Source organism: Hemibagrus wyckioides, linkage group LG27, assembly GCF_019097595.1.
Source record: "Hemibagrus wyckioides isolate EC202008001 linkage group LG27, SWU_Hwy_1.0, whole genome shotgun sequence".
NCBI classification, from domain to species: domain Eukaryota; kingdom Metazoa; phylum Chordata; class Actinopteri; order Siluriformes; family Bagridae; genus Hemibagrus; species Hemibagrus wyckioides.
In genome coordinates, this window is record NC_080736.1 from 10,701,234 (window position 1) to 10,719,295 (window position 18,062).

General features: G+C 40.8%; 1 protein-coding gene across 5 annotated transcripts in view; it reads right to left on the bottom strand.

Annotated features, from left to right (window-relative positions):
• Nucleotides 1-1,407: 1,407 nt before the first annotated feature.
• The window catches only part of crtc3 (CREB regulated transcription coactivator 3), a 34,364-nt gene continuing 17,709 nt past the window's right edge, over nt 1,408-18,062 (bottom strand). The window contains exons 6-16 of one of the 5 annotated variants that reach the window (XM_058382144.1): nt 13,832-13,894; nt 12,653-12,750; nt 7,603-7,641; nt 6,967-7,052; nt 5,912-5,961; nt 5,585-5,802; nt 4,080-4,345; nt 3,718-3,912; nt 2,718-2,801; nt 2,090-2,288; nt 1,408-1,754 (exon numbers count right to left, since the gene is read on the bottom strand). In XM_058382144.1, the coding sequence (XP_058238127.1) occupies nt 1,549-1,754; nt 2,090-2,288; nt 2,718-2,801; nt 3,718-3,912; nt 4,080-4,345; nt 5,585-5,802; nt 5,912-5,961; nt 6,967-7,052; nt 7,603-7,641; nt 12,653-12,750; nt 13,832-13,894 (1,504 nt within the window). In that variant the 3' untranslated portion in view covers nt 1,408-1,548. The remainder of the gene's footprint in view (nt 1,755-2,089; nt 2,289-2,717; nt 2,802-3,717; nt 3,913-4,079; nt 4,346-5,584; nt 5,803-5,911; nt 5,962-6,966; nt 7,053-7,602; nt 7,642-12,652; nt 12,751-13,831; nt 13,895-18,062) is intronic. The other 4 variants (XM_058382145.1, XM_058382147.1, XM_058382146.1 and 1 more) reach the window with 4 other exon arrangements.

Sequence of the window (18,062 nt, forward strand, 5' to 3'; positions counted from 1 at the left end):
TTCTCATGATCTGGGATGTTCCAGCCTTGAGTTTACACTGATACTAAATTCTGCATAGCCAAAAGCATGAAGAGGGCTTCCATTCACAGACTGGACCAATAAAAGATAGAAATATACTCTTCCAGAATGATACCAAAAAAAAAAAAAAAATCATAGAAATTTTAACTCCTACTTATAAGCTTTAGGTCATAAACTTTTTTGTAAACAGTTTTCCCTTTTTGAAATTATGAGGCATATGTATTTGTCATTAACATTAATTTCATCATCTTTTATTCCAATACAAACTATATAAGCAAAAAAAAAAAAAAATTTGAAAAAATAATGCTCTGTACAGAAAAAGCCTGATTCCCTCATCTCTTTACTCTTCAAATATATCTATGAGGGACAGAAATTCACTGCAACCCTTAGCTCGTGCTATGCGGTCTGGAGGGGAGGGAAATAGCTCGACCCGTCCTGCTGGTGCACAGACACGGCGCATGTGGTGCATCAATATGAGCTGCGATCAGGCAGATTGCTGTCTCCTTCTGTTCCACAATGCACCATGCTGTTGTGTATTCTTTCTCTCTCTCTCTCTCTATACAATCACACAGTGCAGACAGGACAGTGCCGGACAGGCCCCACGGTCGGCTGCTATTTGGCATACGATCGGAAAGCGTTTCTGATTTCTAACAAAGGTGCCTGAACCTTTGAAGCAAACATGGCTTTCTGGATGTAAAAATAGCACATTCTTTTGGTTATAGCCATTAGAGACCTGCGATGCAGTGGAGCAGGTCAGACGAGTCTCGTGTGGTAAAGCTGCATCCATTTTTGACAGTGCTGATTGTCAGGCTGATTACGAGAGCTTTTGATTTTTTTTTTCGACAGGTTCTTTGTAATAAGGTAAGTCAGAAATGATTAAAAGAGCAAAATGACAACAACCACACTGCTGCTGGTGTCACTCCTGAAAGGTAATTACGCCACCCCCCACCCAAAAAAAAAACAAAACAAAAAAGACTACACCCTTAAGGATGTAATGCACATTCATGCACATGTTCTCCATTTGTAAATGCAGAGTGCTGGAGGGATTCATCAATTCCCAGCTGGAGAGTTAACAGATGTTGAACTGGCCACAGATTAAAAGATTAAAAATCTTTTTCAGTCCCGGACCAGGCTTCCTGTGTGTGTGTGTGTGTGTAAAACGGGTATATGAAGCAATCAGACAGAATTCACTGAGTGTACTCACTGTGAATATCACAGTCATCACTGTCTCAAGTGGCAGATGGAGAACACAGAGTGAGAATGGCCCCTGAGAGACGAAGCTCCTGTGAGTCACAGTAACGTGTGAACATCTCACCAGTAATTGTACATGAAGCTGTAGTGTATGCGTGTGAGGGGAAAAGGGCCATATGTTTTTGCTTTGTGTGTGTGTGTGTGTGTGTGTGTGTGTGTGTGTGTAAAGCAGGATTGGGTTCTGCTGGTGCAATTTTATGCAGCATCCTGTCTTGAGCAAGTTTGTTTGTGTGTTAGAAAAGAGAGAGAGAATGAATATGCATGCACACATGCAGCTCCTCAGAGTCTGTCACTGCGGAAGCTGTCCTCCACCGAAGGGTCTGGCAGAACCATGTTGGGGTCACTGAGCATGCTCAGTCCATCCAGGCTGAGAGGTTCAATGCGGAGCTCGTCCTCCAGGGGGAAGACCCCTTCCGAATCGAAACACTCGGGCACGGAGGACAACACGCTGCTGATATCCTTAGACAGGCTAGGACTTGATTCGTCTGAAAATGGGAGCCAGTGATATCGTCATTTAATAGATTTTCGAAAAAGGCTTTGGCACAGCGCTTGAAATATGTCTTTTTACTTTGTGGTGTTCTCCAATATTGAAGCATTTGTTCAGACTTATTGCATTATTGAGTCAGTACATAAACATTTTCAATTCCCAAACATTACCTTTACAACAATACAGTTAAATATTACAGAAAAATGTTAGTAAAGAAAGCAACGTTACATAATACATCACCCTTTACGACGAAAACCGCATTCGTTTAAGACTGTGTTTTATGAGCTTCAAGAGTGTTTCTTTTAACTGAGCGTTTTCTGTAACAGATGTTACCTGTGAGTATGATATTGGGCACTGCACCTCCACAGTTCGAGTACAGCATGTTAGCCTTCATCTGCAAGGGGTCATGCAGGTTGCCATGGCTACCGGTCAGGCCCATGAGCGAAGCTTGGGAGCAGTAAAGGTTAGAGGAGGGGTCAAATCCTCCGGCCATGGAGCTCATGGCATGCTCCAGCATATTGTACTGGTCCTGCTGCATGAAAAACAGCATACACACAAAATACATTTTACACAGCAGCGCAATCTGACACGTGTTTTTGCTACAAATGCTCTAGCAAGGCTAAATTTAACATTCTAATTAGTTCTCTTTAAGGAAGCAGGCCTTTAGGCTGAAAAATAAAACGTTGGATCAAAACACAAATTGTACTGCTATTATTATCTCAGGTAAATATTTGTTCTTGTTTAATACTAGTCTCCTGCTTTGAGTGGAATCTGTGTTATCTATCCAGTATAAACAGAACTGGCACATATTTATAAAATCAATAAACCTACAACGGCATACACCACACATGCTAAGAACATTCATAGACACAGTTGTCACGATGAAGACTAAACCCTTTAATGTGTGATGGAATTTTATTGTGTATGTGAAATACTGATGGTACACTATGCGTGTTTGCACCTGGTAGGATGAACACTTGGACTGGCGAGCAGAGTACTGCGGCTCCAGGAACGGATCGTTGAAGAATACACCCATGCTGTTTGGCTTAAAGAGGACAAAGAGATCTTAAATCATATCACATTCATGAGCTAGAAGCCATGCACGAACAGGGACCGTAAGGGTTTGTGTGAGTTTGATAAGGGCCAAATTGTGATGGCTAGACGACTGGATCAGAGCATCTCCAAAACTGCAGCTCTTATGGGGTGTTCCCGGTCTGCAGAGGTCAGTATCTATCAAAAGTATCCTTAAGTATCCTTTGAAAAGTGTCCTGCAAGTATTCTTTAAATCCTGTAAGTTGTGATGTGGGGCCTCTATGGGCATCTTACAGAACTTAAAGGATCTGCTGCTAACATCTTGATGCCAGATACCACAGCACACCTTCAGGGATTTAGTGGAGTCTATGCCTCAATGGGTCAGGGCTGTTTTGGCAGCAAAAAAGGGACCACCACGATATTAAGCAGGTGGTCATAAGGTTATGCCTGATGCGTGTTTGTACTAGCATAAGGATATGTTTTTTCATCAGTGTTATATTGCTTAGCCCTAGTCACAAGTGCCTAAAATTCACAGCTAAGATTAAGCTGATTATTTAGGTTAAGAAGGTAAAAAAATGGATTTCAGTTTGTCTGTATCATGGATATTTTTTTTTATTTTATTTTATTTTTTACAGTTAACAAAAATTACACAATAGGTGTTATCGGTTAGTGACTTTCATTTTCTGGCTTATCATTAACATGAATGGATTTCCAGTCACTATAGCTGTCCCTAAAGCTGTACTCAAAAAGCTATTTTCTCATTTTTTTTGTCTAGGTTTTCTCCAGAAGGCATACATATACAACTTTCTAAACACAAAAATACTGTATCAAAAGTAAGAGTAAATACTAATAAAGATAAGACATGAATAATCATATTTTGTAACTCAACCCACTTCTGTAGAGGGAAAAAAAAAGTTTAAGGAACTCACAGCACTGGAGTTGAAGTCCAGGGCAACATTCTGCAAAGGGGAAACAGGCTGCTGCTGTCCCTGAGGCTGGCGCTGTTGGAGGTTGGCTGGATGGGACTGGGTCGACTGCTGCTGCAAACTCTGCTGAGATTGCTGATAGAGGGGATAGGGAGGAGGAGGCTCCATTGGCAGGTTACTGGTGTCCAAGGGGACCCCCTGGAAAAAAATAAAAATAAATAAATAAATTCGCAGGTCTGTGTTCGAACAGCATTTCTGGAAAGCTCTATATAAACGGATATCTTCTTGTCCATTTACACTTGCTAAAAAGCGACGCTCAGTACAGTTCAAGGTCACACGGATGAGGTACTGTGGAAGTGCCATACCTGTGTGATTGGAGACAGGGAGGGTGACATGGTGGGTGAGAGCTGCTTCCCCAGGCTGCGGCGCTGCTCAGAGCCAGGAGAAAGGGTGAGGGGGCTGATGGGAGCTGGTCGTCTCCTGGGCGAGGTGGCCATGCCCCCTGTGGGAGGGCTGGAGAGCGAAGAAAGCCGCAGAGAAGAATGGATGGAGGGATTGCTCAGAGACGAGGGCAGCTGGGAGTTGTTGAGTGATGCCTGGATTGAGGGGTTGCTCAGAGAGGATGACAAACCTTAAAAAAAAAAGAAAGAAGAAGAACATCAGTTTACGTGCGTTCGACACCTTTAGCCACCGACTGGGAAGCTTCTACTTTCAGTTAGAAATCAGTTTATTTCAGTTAGCATTCATTTTATTTAAGACGATACTTCTAAAATTCATAGGTAGAGTACATAGTGTTAATAATGTTAATATTGTGTAGTACATCATTTGGGACACAACTTTAGATGCATTTACACTAGAGGAACCTGAATGAAAAAAAGAGTTCTTGGCCTACAGTTCCAATACCCTTTACAATATCCACCTAGTTTAGATTATTTTCTATAGACCAGGAACTACTCAGGTGGTGCATTAAGAGTTAACATTAAGTTTTTTTTTTAAATGTTGAATAACAAATCCCTCCATGTTCACCGTGTTACTGTGCTCTTTCAGTCAGCTAACCCGCTTAATTTATTTTTTTACCTAGAAGGTCAAGTCCAGGAACTGTGTAGTTCTCGCTCAGCACAGATCCAGAAGCCATTAAATCTTCAAAAGGCTCTGAAACCTTGATAGAAACTTGCTGAAAGCGAACATGTTTATTAAGATCATGCTGAATCTTTGTAGTCTCAATCTGTCCTCTCTCACTGACACACTGAGAGATTGTTTGTGAGCCGCTGGACCACTGAGGACAGGGAGAAAAGAGCTGTTGATAGGAAGCCAATTCAGGGGTCAAAGTTCACTGTGATTCTGGAATTCAGCCAACCTGTATCCAGTTCAGGGGATGTTGGCAGGAGCAGTGGGACAGCGCAGTCAGTTCCCAGACATGGGCCTGAATGGAAGGTCCAAAGCTCAAGAGAGAGCTAAACTGAATGAGAGCAATCAGATAGCGGAAAGTTGGTGGGTGGATTGGGTTGGGGGAGTGCAGGAGGGGGTGTGGGGGGCAGGAGAGCAAGATTCTGGCTGCTCTTAGGCACGGATGTGCCTGTGCTGAGAACAAGACGCATTTATTCATCACACTATGTCTAAAAGAACCATGAAACAAAGGGCGGAGTGTTCGGCAAGGCACTTGTGAGGCATGACTTCTGCCAAGTTCAGCTGAGGAAATGTACATTTTGTGCAAGGATCAGTCACAGATATCCTGCAGTCTCCAGACAAAACAAAAAAAAGAAGAAGCTGCAAACAGTTTTGAATTTACGACTTGGTCTATCTCATATGGCAGTTTGCCATGTAATCAGCGATTACAATTTTGTCACCAGTGCACACCCAATGACCTCACCTGGAGAATTTCCAATTCCAAGGTGCATCATGGCAGCAGGCAGGTTTCCTGTGCTGCTGCCTCCACTAAGGTTAGGATAGCCCCCCTCCTCAGGGTCAAGCGGGGTGGGGAGAGGAGAGGGGAAGTGCAGGTTGCTGAGGTCCGGTAGAGATCCGCCTGTATTTAACGTGCCCTGATAGTGAGATAGACCGACGTTTTGCTCCGGAGATGGGAATATACTGCAAAGAGAGAGAAACAGATAACATGAAACATGTAGATCAGGCATGGAATCCAACAACACGTGTCTTGAGACTTGAAAAGAGAATAGAAAAAGCTCTTCAGACATACTTGATACCGGGAACTTCACAAGATTTGGGCCGTGATGAAAGGGACTGCACCTGTCACAAAGGAACACAAAACATTAGCTTGGAGGTGATTCAACCAGCTCACTTAAAATGTATAATATACATAAAAAACAAACAACTGCAGCACTTCAGCTATTGAACACAAGGATGGACAAAGTTCCACATTTTAGCTGCCCACAAACTGTTTGTAATAAGCAGAAGAGTTATGTGACCAATTTGCTCTACAATTCCTTTCATTAGTGGACACATGTATGTTCTAAAAAAAAGAACAATCCGTGCACGCTACTGTAAAAACCATCTAGTACGCGATTAGCGCACCAGCAAGAGTGGGATTTGTATTATAGTGCTATAGTTAAAGCATTGAGGTGTGCCGCGACACTGTGAGGCCACGGTTACACACACAAGAAAACCTTTTGTTTTGTGAAAGTCAATAAGGACTCAGTAAGCTAGAGCAAAAACAGCAAAATACCTGCCCCATAATGTTGTAATCATAACACAAACCCAAGGAAAGCATAATTCGATCCATATGAAATGTCGAAGACTGAAATTGATTGAAATGATCTGCTCTGCTTAAAATCTGTTTCTCCACTCATGAGGTATCAATTAAAGGAGCATTTTGTCATTAAAAAAAAAAACGCCCTTTTTGTAGCCTTTGAGGTGAATTGTAATTGCAGTGAAATCAAAGACAAATCTTTCCATTTTCCCCCAACCAACCTCATTCTCTCTACTGCCTCGTGTACTAAATTTTAAGGTCTCAAAGCTCAGCAGCTCTGAATAAAGCAGGAGCTATTCTACAGGGTGGAAGAAAGAAAAAGAAAAAAAAAACCTGAAATAAAAAGACTAGCCAGATCAATTTGTTGCAGTTTTGTTCTTTAAAAATAATTAATCCTGTAGACATAGGTCTGGAAACACTCTGGATGAAGAGTACAAGATGCACTTTTATACAAAATGATGAAATTTATTCTGTAGCATCATGCTGCAGAGACCACCTCTGTGTTAATAACATATGATGTACTGTGAATATATTCACTCACTCACCTTTTTGGCCTCCCACAGCTGCCTGGGCAAGGGCTTACTCACACCTATAAGACTCTCCTCATTAGGAACAGCAGGGAAAGAGAAAACTGCAGAAAAACAAGGGAGAAAAAAGAGAAAAGACATGTTTATTCGTGCAGAAGAACAGAACAGTCTGGTGCAGAAAAAATAATAAAAAAAAAACGTCATAATCTTTGTCTAAAATCCTTTATTTAGTGTTTAGTTGATTCATTTTTAGAAACAGACATGTAATTATTTCTTCATTTGCTAAAGGAAAAAAAAAACGATTAACAGTCACAAGTCATTCTCCCTGTGCCTGACCTCTCCTGCCAGTAGGGGACACTAATAAACATCACACCAGAATAGAACAGACTGAACCTCAGCCCTGGAAGCAACAAAACCGTGGTTATGTAGATAGCTAAAACCACAGGGTATTTTAAAATTCAGGCAAAAAAATAAAAAAAAAATTCATATACAGCAGTGGTTTGGGTTCAAGAGAGGTTTAGTGAAGGTTGTGCACTGTGTAGAATGCCACAAGCAGGGTCAGTAACCTGATGCAACATTACCTGTATGTCAATATTCTGCCCACACACACACACACACACACACACACACACACACACACTCTTACACACTTACCATCTCCTGTGCCATCCACCTCCGCTTCATTCATACTGGCTGCATCACCACACCAACACAGCAAAGAAGAAAAGACAAAAGAAATCTTTTACAACACAAAGTAATATCTTACTTTATGCAGTAAAATAAATAAAATAAAATAAAATAAGTATCTAGTAGGGCTACAAATGTTTTGAGACATGTAACACTGATGACAGCATGAATGAATGAAAGCAAGTACAAATACGCTGTTATTACACAAATAAAAGGCTTTCACACGTCTTAAAAGTAAACAAATACTAATTCTCAAAGGTTTATGATATAATTGTCTAGCTGTTGAGGTAAAGGCACAGAACACATTTTTTCAAACCAGTTTAGAACCAGTTCATTTTTTTTCCATTCATCGCATCCCAAAACAACACATCTTAGAGAAATGCTCGTAACCAATATACGTATTTGCATTTCTGTAAAAGATGGCTTTAGAGCTTAAAGCTGCATATGTGGATGTTAATCCCACTGGGATGGCAATCACTCCCCAAAGTGCAAATATTTGATTCGAACAAACTGAGTCACTTGGAGTGCACACTTGTTCCACCCATTACAGAGTTCAGGCTCATGCTAAGGCCTTCTTCTGAAGCCCGGATTTTGGAGAATGAGTTACAATGATGTGTCTCTTCAAGACAATTATAAGAGGAGCTGCTCTAAGAAGAGGAGGGGCAGGCAGTCTCAGTGACTACAGGCACTGTGAGAATCAAAGGAGAGGCATTGTTTAGCATGCAGCAGAGAGATCCTTTCAAGAACAGGCCTTCTTTCTCCTTCCCCTGGGTGCAACTGGGCCAATGCTGGCTGAGTGCAGGATCACCTCGGGCCTCGAGCCAGGACTCTGCTCTGCTCAACAGCTCCAGCAGGGCAGATCATCTCAGAACCCGGATCAACAAACATAATGAGGAAAAGAAAAAAAAAAATGCACCTGATTTTTTTTCCCCCCTCCTCAAGTGCACTGTACTAATAACTAGAATGCTCAGCTAGTACAAGTATCTGTTTTTTTCTGATTTATACAATTTTTCACTTTGCAATACATATGTGGTCCTGACTAGCAACAAAATGTACAACAATGCCTTGACTCTACAAATATTCTGGATCAAAGGCTCACCCAAGATCAACTATACAAACCTATGTCCCATGCCTAAGCCCTAAGCAAACACTAGTTATATTTACAGGATACCCAACTGCTTAACTTCACGTGGTGAAACTAGAGAACATAATGAATATTACTCTAGAGGTGCTTGTATAAATAGAATAGCTTCATCCTGTTTCTATGGGGGAGCTCCTGCTTTTTCAATACACCTTTAGTACAACTCTCATGTTAGACTGGTTGAAAGAGCTGGTTTCTACACGTCTTGGGGGAAAAAAAATAAAAAATTGGTTGGTTTTACCCCACGCTATCCAGCACTGCGTCTGCACTGCTGAGGTTGGAGGGTTGGAGACTCGGCGCCAAAAATGTATTTAATCCCAACTGTCAGTCAGTGCTTTAAGTATACTGCTCTCATCAGCCAGCACTCCTCAAAAGCAAAAGACAAGCTGGAGGCTGTTTTAGGTCTCATATCTGCCCTGGATACTTCACCAAACATCCTGCTTAAACATGTTGACTAAACTACATTCACACGGTGCCCGAGCTACATAAACTCTCTGCCTGTGAGCCACACAGGGAGCCGTGCGTGGTCAATGCGGAATGTGTTTCTAGCTCAAAACGCTTATTACACCGCATTTGCATTTATTCGCTTGGCAAAGGTTTTGGGCCGAAGCAAATTTTCTAATCCAATCACACAACAGAGAGAGTTAAATGTCTTAATCAAGGGCACAACATTGGCTTTCTGGCAATCATTGCTTTTATTAGAACAGAACCGTATCCACTGAGCTAGAGTTTTACCTAAGGCGACTGGCACAGGGCAGCCAATCTGCTGAGGTTTACAAATCATCCCAACTTGTTTTTTTTTTTTTTTAACTGTCAGTAAATGAAAAACAGAAACACAGAGTCCATGACACAAAGAAATACACTTCCTTGTTTATAGTAGGCATCTCATACAATACAACAATGTCACCATAAAATAAATCAGACTAAAGAAAATGGCTAGCGATGATGGATTTACTGTATTCATGTGCCATTAATGTGGCAAAAGCAGTCACACTGCTACCATGCAACCAGAAAATGTGTTTCACTGTGCATTGCTTTCCTGTGGAACAGCACACACACTGACACGGTGGAATTGAAACAAGGTGATTTCTTTCTGTGAACTGATACAGATTTTTTTGGAGTGATACGGTTACTTTGAGTGAGTATTTAAAAGACTAATCCACATGCTGGTTAATATTAAAATATAAAAAGTCATGGCCTTAAACCGGAGTTGTTATTCAAGTAACTGTGCATGTTTTTGTTGAGGGTGGTGTGATGGTGGTTGGGATCGAGACCATTATCTTTTGTCCCCCTTTGCTTTTTCTTTTATTTTATAAGTGGTATACAATAATAATAACAACAACAATAATAATATCAAATTGTTAGGAAGTTAAGAAAAATACCATTATATATGGCCAAGCAATAATATCTACCTAGTATATTAATTTCTACTTGCTATATTAGTTTCCTCTATAAATGGTGTGTAGTATATTACCATACCTAACATTTTTTGTTCATGTTGATCACCACAATATAAACGAGCAAATTAACACTGCTGTTTTCTTTCTTCTAATCGTCACTGGGGGACAGTTACCACGGTAACTCTGCAGCCATCACCAGGCATGTACGAGAAACAACTAAAGAGAACGCCGAAACAACACTAATGAGTACAATGAAAGAAAAGGCAACAGTTTTTGTCGTTAAACATGGCCTAGGCACATGTCCAACATACTGGAAAAAAAGGCAATTTGACCAACAGTAAAAACGACCAAGTACATCCTCATTCTTTATCACATTGGGGAAACACAAGGAGCTTAGGAGAACAAGCTCTGGAAGTGGGTAGATGCATACCTTCTGCCTCTATGAACTGCCTACCTGCCAGGCTTTTGCAATAAGACAGCAGATGTGCTGTCTCACAGTAAACCCATGCCCAGGCAATAGCAAATTCACAAGGAGGTGGTTCAGCTCATTTAAAACACCTACGGAAGTCTATCTGCTTCTGAACAGGCAGACATTTCACTGTCTAATGGGGGTCGTGGGCATGACAGAGAGGCTTTGGGCCCCGATACCTTGGCGCATGAATAGTTCTGTATGTTTTTTCCACTACTGTCACGGTTATGGAGGACACTGCAGACTACACAAGCAGAGCTTTTTGCCCCATTCTGTCTGGATAGGCCCTGGCCCTCTGGATCGTCTCCAACATACAGACATGTTTACAAGGTGTCACAAACGCTCTTGTGAGTTTGATTGTACCATCTATGCATGGGTTTGCAAATGGAATTTATGTATGGTCAGAAAGTGTGCAGGTCCATATGAGTGGGCCAGAAGTATGTCTTCCTGGGTGTAAAATGAAGGAATATATAGAAGCAATATCTGAACACAAGTTGATTGTTTAAAACTGGGAGCGCATTTTTCTTCTAAGTTGTAACATCAACCTCCATGCAAAACCAAGGTCCCGGTATATGCAATTTGCCGAGTTGAGGAGTGTTGCCAAATGCAGTGGTGAACCGCTGATAGAGTGCACATTGCCCTGCGGGCTGTGCATATTGCCCTAAGTGTGTATATATATATATCTATATCTATATCTATATATATCTATATATCTATATATCTATATATCTATATCTATATATGTGTGTGTGTGTGTTACATATATATGTAACCATGGAGCTACATCTAAGTGGAGGACCCCTGGGTCACTTGGGTTCACGAGAATGGACACGACATAGCAGCGAGCTCTTATAGGCTACACATGTAAGGTCATCGTCATGAACAACAGGTCAGAACTTTCCTAATGGTACTCAGCAAAGGAAAAGAGCACACAGAAATACCTTTGCAGCTCTGGTAGAAACACAGCCTGGTGGTCCTAGCCACTGAATCAAGACTGCATTCAATTAATTGCTCAGAAAAGCCAATTGTCTCACAGTGTTCAAGTATTTTTAAACGTTGAGGTGAAAATTCACAGAACTGCAGAGAGCCAATCAGATTGCAGCATTCAGAAAACCTTTTTATTTCTTTACCATTTTTTATTTAATATCATACCTGTATAGTGAATCTAAAAATAATATTCCCTATGAGTGTTTACTGACTCTAGTGAATAAAATCACAAGCTTAGCTGTTTGAGCCAGACTTATTTACTTATATAGACTCTAATTGTGTCTAATGCAACACAGTTCCAATCCTGGTGCTGAGGACCTTATGCACTGCATGATTTTTTTTCTGGTTTGTTTTTATTTTTTTGCTACGACATCTAATTAAAGCACATAAAAGGCTTGATAATTACCCAATGAGTTGAATCCGGTGTGTAAGAGCGGAGAAAACAAAAACGTGCAGTGCATATGATCCCCAGGAGTACTGTCCTTTTGAAACAAAATAAACAGGCTGAACACAGAAACAAAGCACTTCCCAAAGGGCCATGTTTGCATGGATGGCAAACATCGGGGATATCCGTGCTACAGTGCATAACCTACACAAACTGTCTTTTCTGTTAATAAGTAAACCTTTGCTTACTAAACAAACATCCAAATAACCAGAATCAGCTTGACACACTCATACACACGTATGTATGTATATACATGTGTGTAAAGGATTCCTGTACTGCGCAGCTTCCATTCCATACAATGAATGAATGACAGTCTACCATCTTCCTGAAAAAAAATCCCAGCACGTCTTTCATTAGGACACGTGTTCATAATAATTCAGAAAGGTTATATTAATGCTTATCGCCTACACACAGAGCACCCTATCCCAGCCTGCATGCCACCCACACAAACGCTGCTTTGTTTTGTGCTATGTGCAGTGTTTTCGCTCATTTTAAGTGCTTTTGGGTTATTGAACAGACATATATAAAGGACGGATTACAATTACGCGGTGAAAGTTGAAGCAAGAGGTGCTCACCGTTGCGCTGGGGCGGCCCTCTGCCAGCCTGCTGGTTCCCGCTCAATGGATCCTGCGGGTTCATCGCACTCGTATGCAGAGCTGAATCGGAGTTGGTTCTGTGGGGAGGAGGAGAGAAGAGTGGAGGAAAGGTGGAAATAAAAGGGTCTTGGTTAATGCCATGCTGGGTCTAGAAGCATATAGAGTAATAGGCTTAAGTGAGTCTCAGACCTGAGAGCCTACATATGCCAGTAAGACACACAATTACCCCTCCCTTCTCCTCACTGCCCTCTTTAACCAGTTACACATGAGATTTCTCTCAAGGGCTCTTCAGAATGCTCTGCTGCTTTTCTGGCTCTCTCTTTGCCAAGCACACACTCAATATTGAGCTTGAGCATTAATCATTACACATGAAAGGTGAATGCAAAGCATTTTTCTCTGACAGGGAGCTAACCCTTTAAGGGTCTGTGCACTGGGACAGAAAGGAAGGTATGGCTACAAGCTACAAAAGTTTGTTTTGGTATGTCACACATAGACTGGACTCAAATCCCAAATCATTTTCTTACTTTAGAACTAATGCACAAACATTAACAACATACCGCAAAATAATATGGTGTTGATTAATAAGACGCTACATTTTGCAAAATGATCTTACAATGATTTCTTCCTCTGAACTGATCTATTAGCAATCACGTCGAATTTAACGAGGATAAAAAATATCTTTACTTCATGCCAAACATGAACTGTTAATTATCTCAGAGCTTTATAAATGCTTCATTACAAATTAAATACAAAAAGAAACAAAGGAGCTGAAAGCTTAAATTCATCAGCACATATACTTCATGCTTTAATTTCCAGTAAAAAAAAAAAAAAAGATTCAGGTCCAGTGTATTTAAAAGAAATTACAGATTAGTAGAAATTAGGAATCCCTAATATCGGGTTAGTTTGTCTGCCATATTTATTTGTTATTCTTGAGAGAGCCAAATATGATTAAAGCAGAAAAGAGTATAGAGACCATAGTTAATGATTTGGTTGCAAACACCGTGACCTTGTGAGGAGAGACATGAATCATGAAGTACATTAAAAGGCAATCAAATAAGAGGAGTATGTGTGAGGAACAGTAAGTGAGAAACAGAAAATATGAGAGAGGAATCCAGAGGAGCTGATCTGTGAAAAAGGAGTTTGAAGGTCAAAGGTCACCTGTTGAGCTGTGATATTAATCTAAACCCAGGCCGTTTCTCTTCGGTCCATGGCTGCTGTTCCCTTTGGAAATGGAAACAATCATGCGTTACTGACCACCACACACACAGGACCTGGAGCTCATGGCTCAGGGGGTTAGTAGAGGGAAACAAGCCACAGGACAGACAGAAGGCCGGAGAGAGAGGCTGTGGAGAAAGGAAAGAGTGGCAGCCTAATGTGGCACTCAGCAATCAACAGGAGCCTCGGCGGGCCTGCGGGCACACACAAACAGAGCCGCACAAATCACAGCTTAGTCCCCAGTGTTAACTCATCCAAGGCACTTTGCTGATTTACTGCCTCAATGCTACTACAGGGACAGCCACGTCTGGGAACAAATAAGAGAACAAACAGAAGTGCTGCAATATCCACAGCATTTAATGGGATGAATAAAGTCTTTAAAAAACCAAAAGACAAATGCCTGAGCTGGAGCTGTAAAACAGAGCTTCACACTACAGTAATACCTCTAACGTGCCAATATACTGTACAGAAGACCACTACAAATCAAAATCACTAAGCACAAAGCAAAATCGAGCAAGCAAGCAAGCCATAGTTTCTACACCAGATGCTGCATGTTAAGGCAGATGCCAAAGCAACAGCTGTGATTTGTACATAGCCAACAACGTGTTGCATTCTAACATGATTAATGTTAATCTGTAAAGGTCTTCAGCTGCAGAAAACGGCTATACATATGATACGTGACACACGGAAAAGGATCAGCACAGCTAAGGCTATCAACATGCTGCATCATAGACTGGACACCAGCATTGTTTCTCATTTACCACCACCCTCTGAAATGTATTAGGACTTAGCAGGAGGGGACATATGGAGCACTGAGACCTCATTTCCCATCTTTGCAGATATCATGGGGTGCACATTCAAAATAGACACAAAGATTAACCATGCAAACATGAAGAATGCATGGATAACCAGACAAATACCAATACTGACTGACCACTTAAAAAATTCTGACCCAGTAGAGAGTGATTTATATTCGCTGTGGGCCACTTGTGTGTGTGTGGTTTTTTTGTGTCATGCAAGACCTAATGTTAAAGGCAGATGCCTGATAGCTAGCATGAAAACATTCGAGCCACCAAGGCACTAGACAGATTGTTGAATGAGTGCATATTGCTGTTGGACCACACTTCTACTACATGTCTCTGAGATGGGTTGTTTCGAGGGTGACGTCCCACGAGAGGCTTGACTGACAAAACAGCGAGAGGGTGGAGGGAGCGTGGGACCTGGAGAGCAGCCCTGACCCTGAGATTTGACCTAGTCCAGCTGGGTTCCATTGGGACACCGTATAGACCCTGCCCAGTCCTCAGAACCAGGCCAAATCCATTTGACCCACACTTCAGAGGGACCGAGTTTCCCTCAGGACAGCTCGGTCCTCATCTACAAATGAAAACTGACATCACTGAACAAACAGTTGACAGAAATGGGCATTTTTTGGTTGCATTGAAACACTTCCAATTTTTTACACTCCATAAATATTCTTATCAAACCAGACTTGGAAAGTTCATGCGCCATTTATTACAACGTGAGAAAGATGTCTGGCAAAAAAAACAAAAAACAAAACAGCATCTGAAATATGTTAATGACAAATGGACTATGAAATCATTGGTCAACAAATGTTTAAGCTCTGTGCTGCTCGAGTGTTTCATACAGTGACCTACTTCGCTGTTTGATGCTGAACAACTGAAAAGCCGCAGCAAACCACACTTTGATCTCAGAAGAGAAATGAAGAACCCTCTACATTAACCAAGTACAAACATACAACAATACAACAAAAGAGCCACCCACACTCATGGGCATGACAGGAACAGCTTGATCCTGGTGTGTAGATGGGATGGTAAATGCTGATCGGGACAGAGGGGGTTAAAACAAGTGTGTCTTGCCTCCAACATGTCCTGAAGTAATGCTTCACAGATGTGGAAAGAGCTGTAAACATATCCTGCTCTTCTTTTCCCAAGAGCTCGTACATTAGCATCTGCTTCCCAACTGGAAAGGATTCTCTATCTCTGCTGGTCTTAGCTTGTGGATACGTTATGCTAATACTCCCAGTCAACTTAAGGGCTTCTTATACAAAAAGAGAGATAATTACAGACTTTTTGGCATACTCCTACTGATGGCAACTTACCTTCCAGCCCAGTGAGCTCTCCTCACTTAACTCAGGTAGCTGAAAAATCTGTAGTCTCAGCTTCTGCTAACCAAGCAGGAGAAACACTGGAGTCTACTGTTGACCAAGAAGCTAACCACAGCTCAAAATATCTTGGCTAGCTGAAGCAATCTCCAGTTCATGAAGCCTAATGCGGCCCAAAATAAATAACTGCTTAACTTTTTGCCCTCATTTACCCTTTCTATAACCCTCTGCTATATAGTCAGGCAAAGATTGGTAAAAAGACGTGAATCATAGCTCACACTGAAAAATAAGCCTGTCGCCCCCTCCCTCCCTGAGAGAGCGTTTTCATAGCTTTAACAGCCATGTCTTCATAAACAATCCCAGCAAAGCAACTGCCATGTAAAATAAGTACCAATAAATATAGCCATCCTAGACAAGCCGGGCTTTACCGATAGCAAACCTTCTAAACGAGGCGTTGTGACAAGAAACAATAAAAGCATTTGGGGGTGAAATCACCTACAGACTCATCCGACATTTGTCAACACAGACAGAGAAAATATCTCTCCTGGCCACATCGAGGTGACATCACGCTTCACACTGCCAAAGACGACGCCCACCTTTCAATTAGATACATCAAACGGAGAAAGCAAGGAAATGCACCACAATCCCACAGTGCTGCTATTGTTCATACATTAAGCCAAGCCTTTTTTTTTTTTTTTTTTTTTAAATCAAGCACACAGGCCATGCTAGTTCTGGTCCAATCCTGAAGGTCCTGGGCAGAAAGGAAGTGAACTTCTAACACAGTGAGAGCACAATCTGTTATGGGAGGCAGCAGACGGCAAAAGCTTGGCGGAGGGCAGATCTGGCAGATTTAGTTAGTGCTGTTCGCTCTGGGGGAGCACACACACTGGAGGAATAGCTACACACTGATCCTTGAAGAAGAAAGACATGGTTAGATCAGAGAGCAGGGCTTAGTTAGTGCTGGAACTTCACCAGGAGCTCATGAAAAACAGTTCAACAAAATGAATAAATAAAAACGCTGCACATCTGAAAACATGAAACATTAATTGGACAGAATTAAAACACATTCAACTTTAATGATTTATGATTTATATATATATATAAATAAATAGAGAGAGAGAGAGAGAGAGAGAGATTATCAGATATAAAATAAAATTGTTGTGGCATTCTGAATAAATCTTGTGTTACATTATTTATCATAAAACCGTGTGTGCATCTTTTGAAGCAAGACCATAAGGAATAATGTGCTCACTGCATGTATAATCATAGACTCGAAGTTGGCCAGTGATTACATATTCAGTTGATTTCAGCATCAGAGAAAATATCAGATAATCTCAGCAAACCCGTCTCTGTCTGCCGTGTCACGCTGCTGCCTCATAGTCTGAGATGAACCTTCATATTCCAAGCTTCTCGAAATGAAAGGAAATTAAAAAAAGCTACATATTGTAATTGTGGCTTCTTCTTTTAATTCAATTCATATTACGCCAGTGGAAATAATTTAAATAAAATTCCAAACTGAATTATGCAACAGTGAATAATATCTAATAACTGACATGGTGATGTTTTCTATAAGATGTTTAGTTAGTATTTAGTCTTCAGTGTCGGTCCTTTCCAAGAAGCTTTCTCTGTAAGAAGATGTATTTCATTGGTTTTTTTTTTTTTAAATTCAACAGGGAGAGAAATTGCTAGCATTTGTAAAAAAAAAAAAAAAAAAAAAAAAAAAAAAAAAAAAATTAAGTATTAACGAAACTATCCTGTTTGGATGATGATCCACAACATTCAGTGCAGCTATTTACTGCCAATAAACAATACGCAATTTTGTTCGTTATTTTATTTAATAAACAAAAATTTATGTAACTATTGTCAAGTCACTTAGGATCGGAACATGATTATTTTTCTATAACAGCATGTCCCATTAGCACATATTTTTAATAAACACTATGTAAAAAATGGATTTTGTATTTTTTTAATCAATTCTTATTATTTTTGCACAGGTTTATACTGTACAATGTGAAAGAAAGGGTTATTGGTTTGAACAAATAAATAAATAAA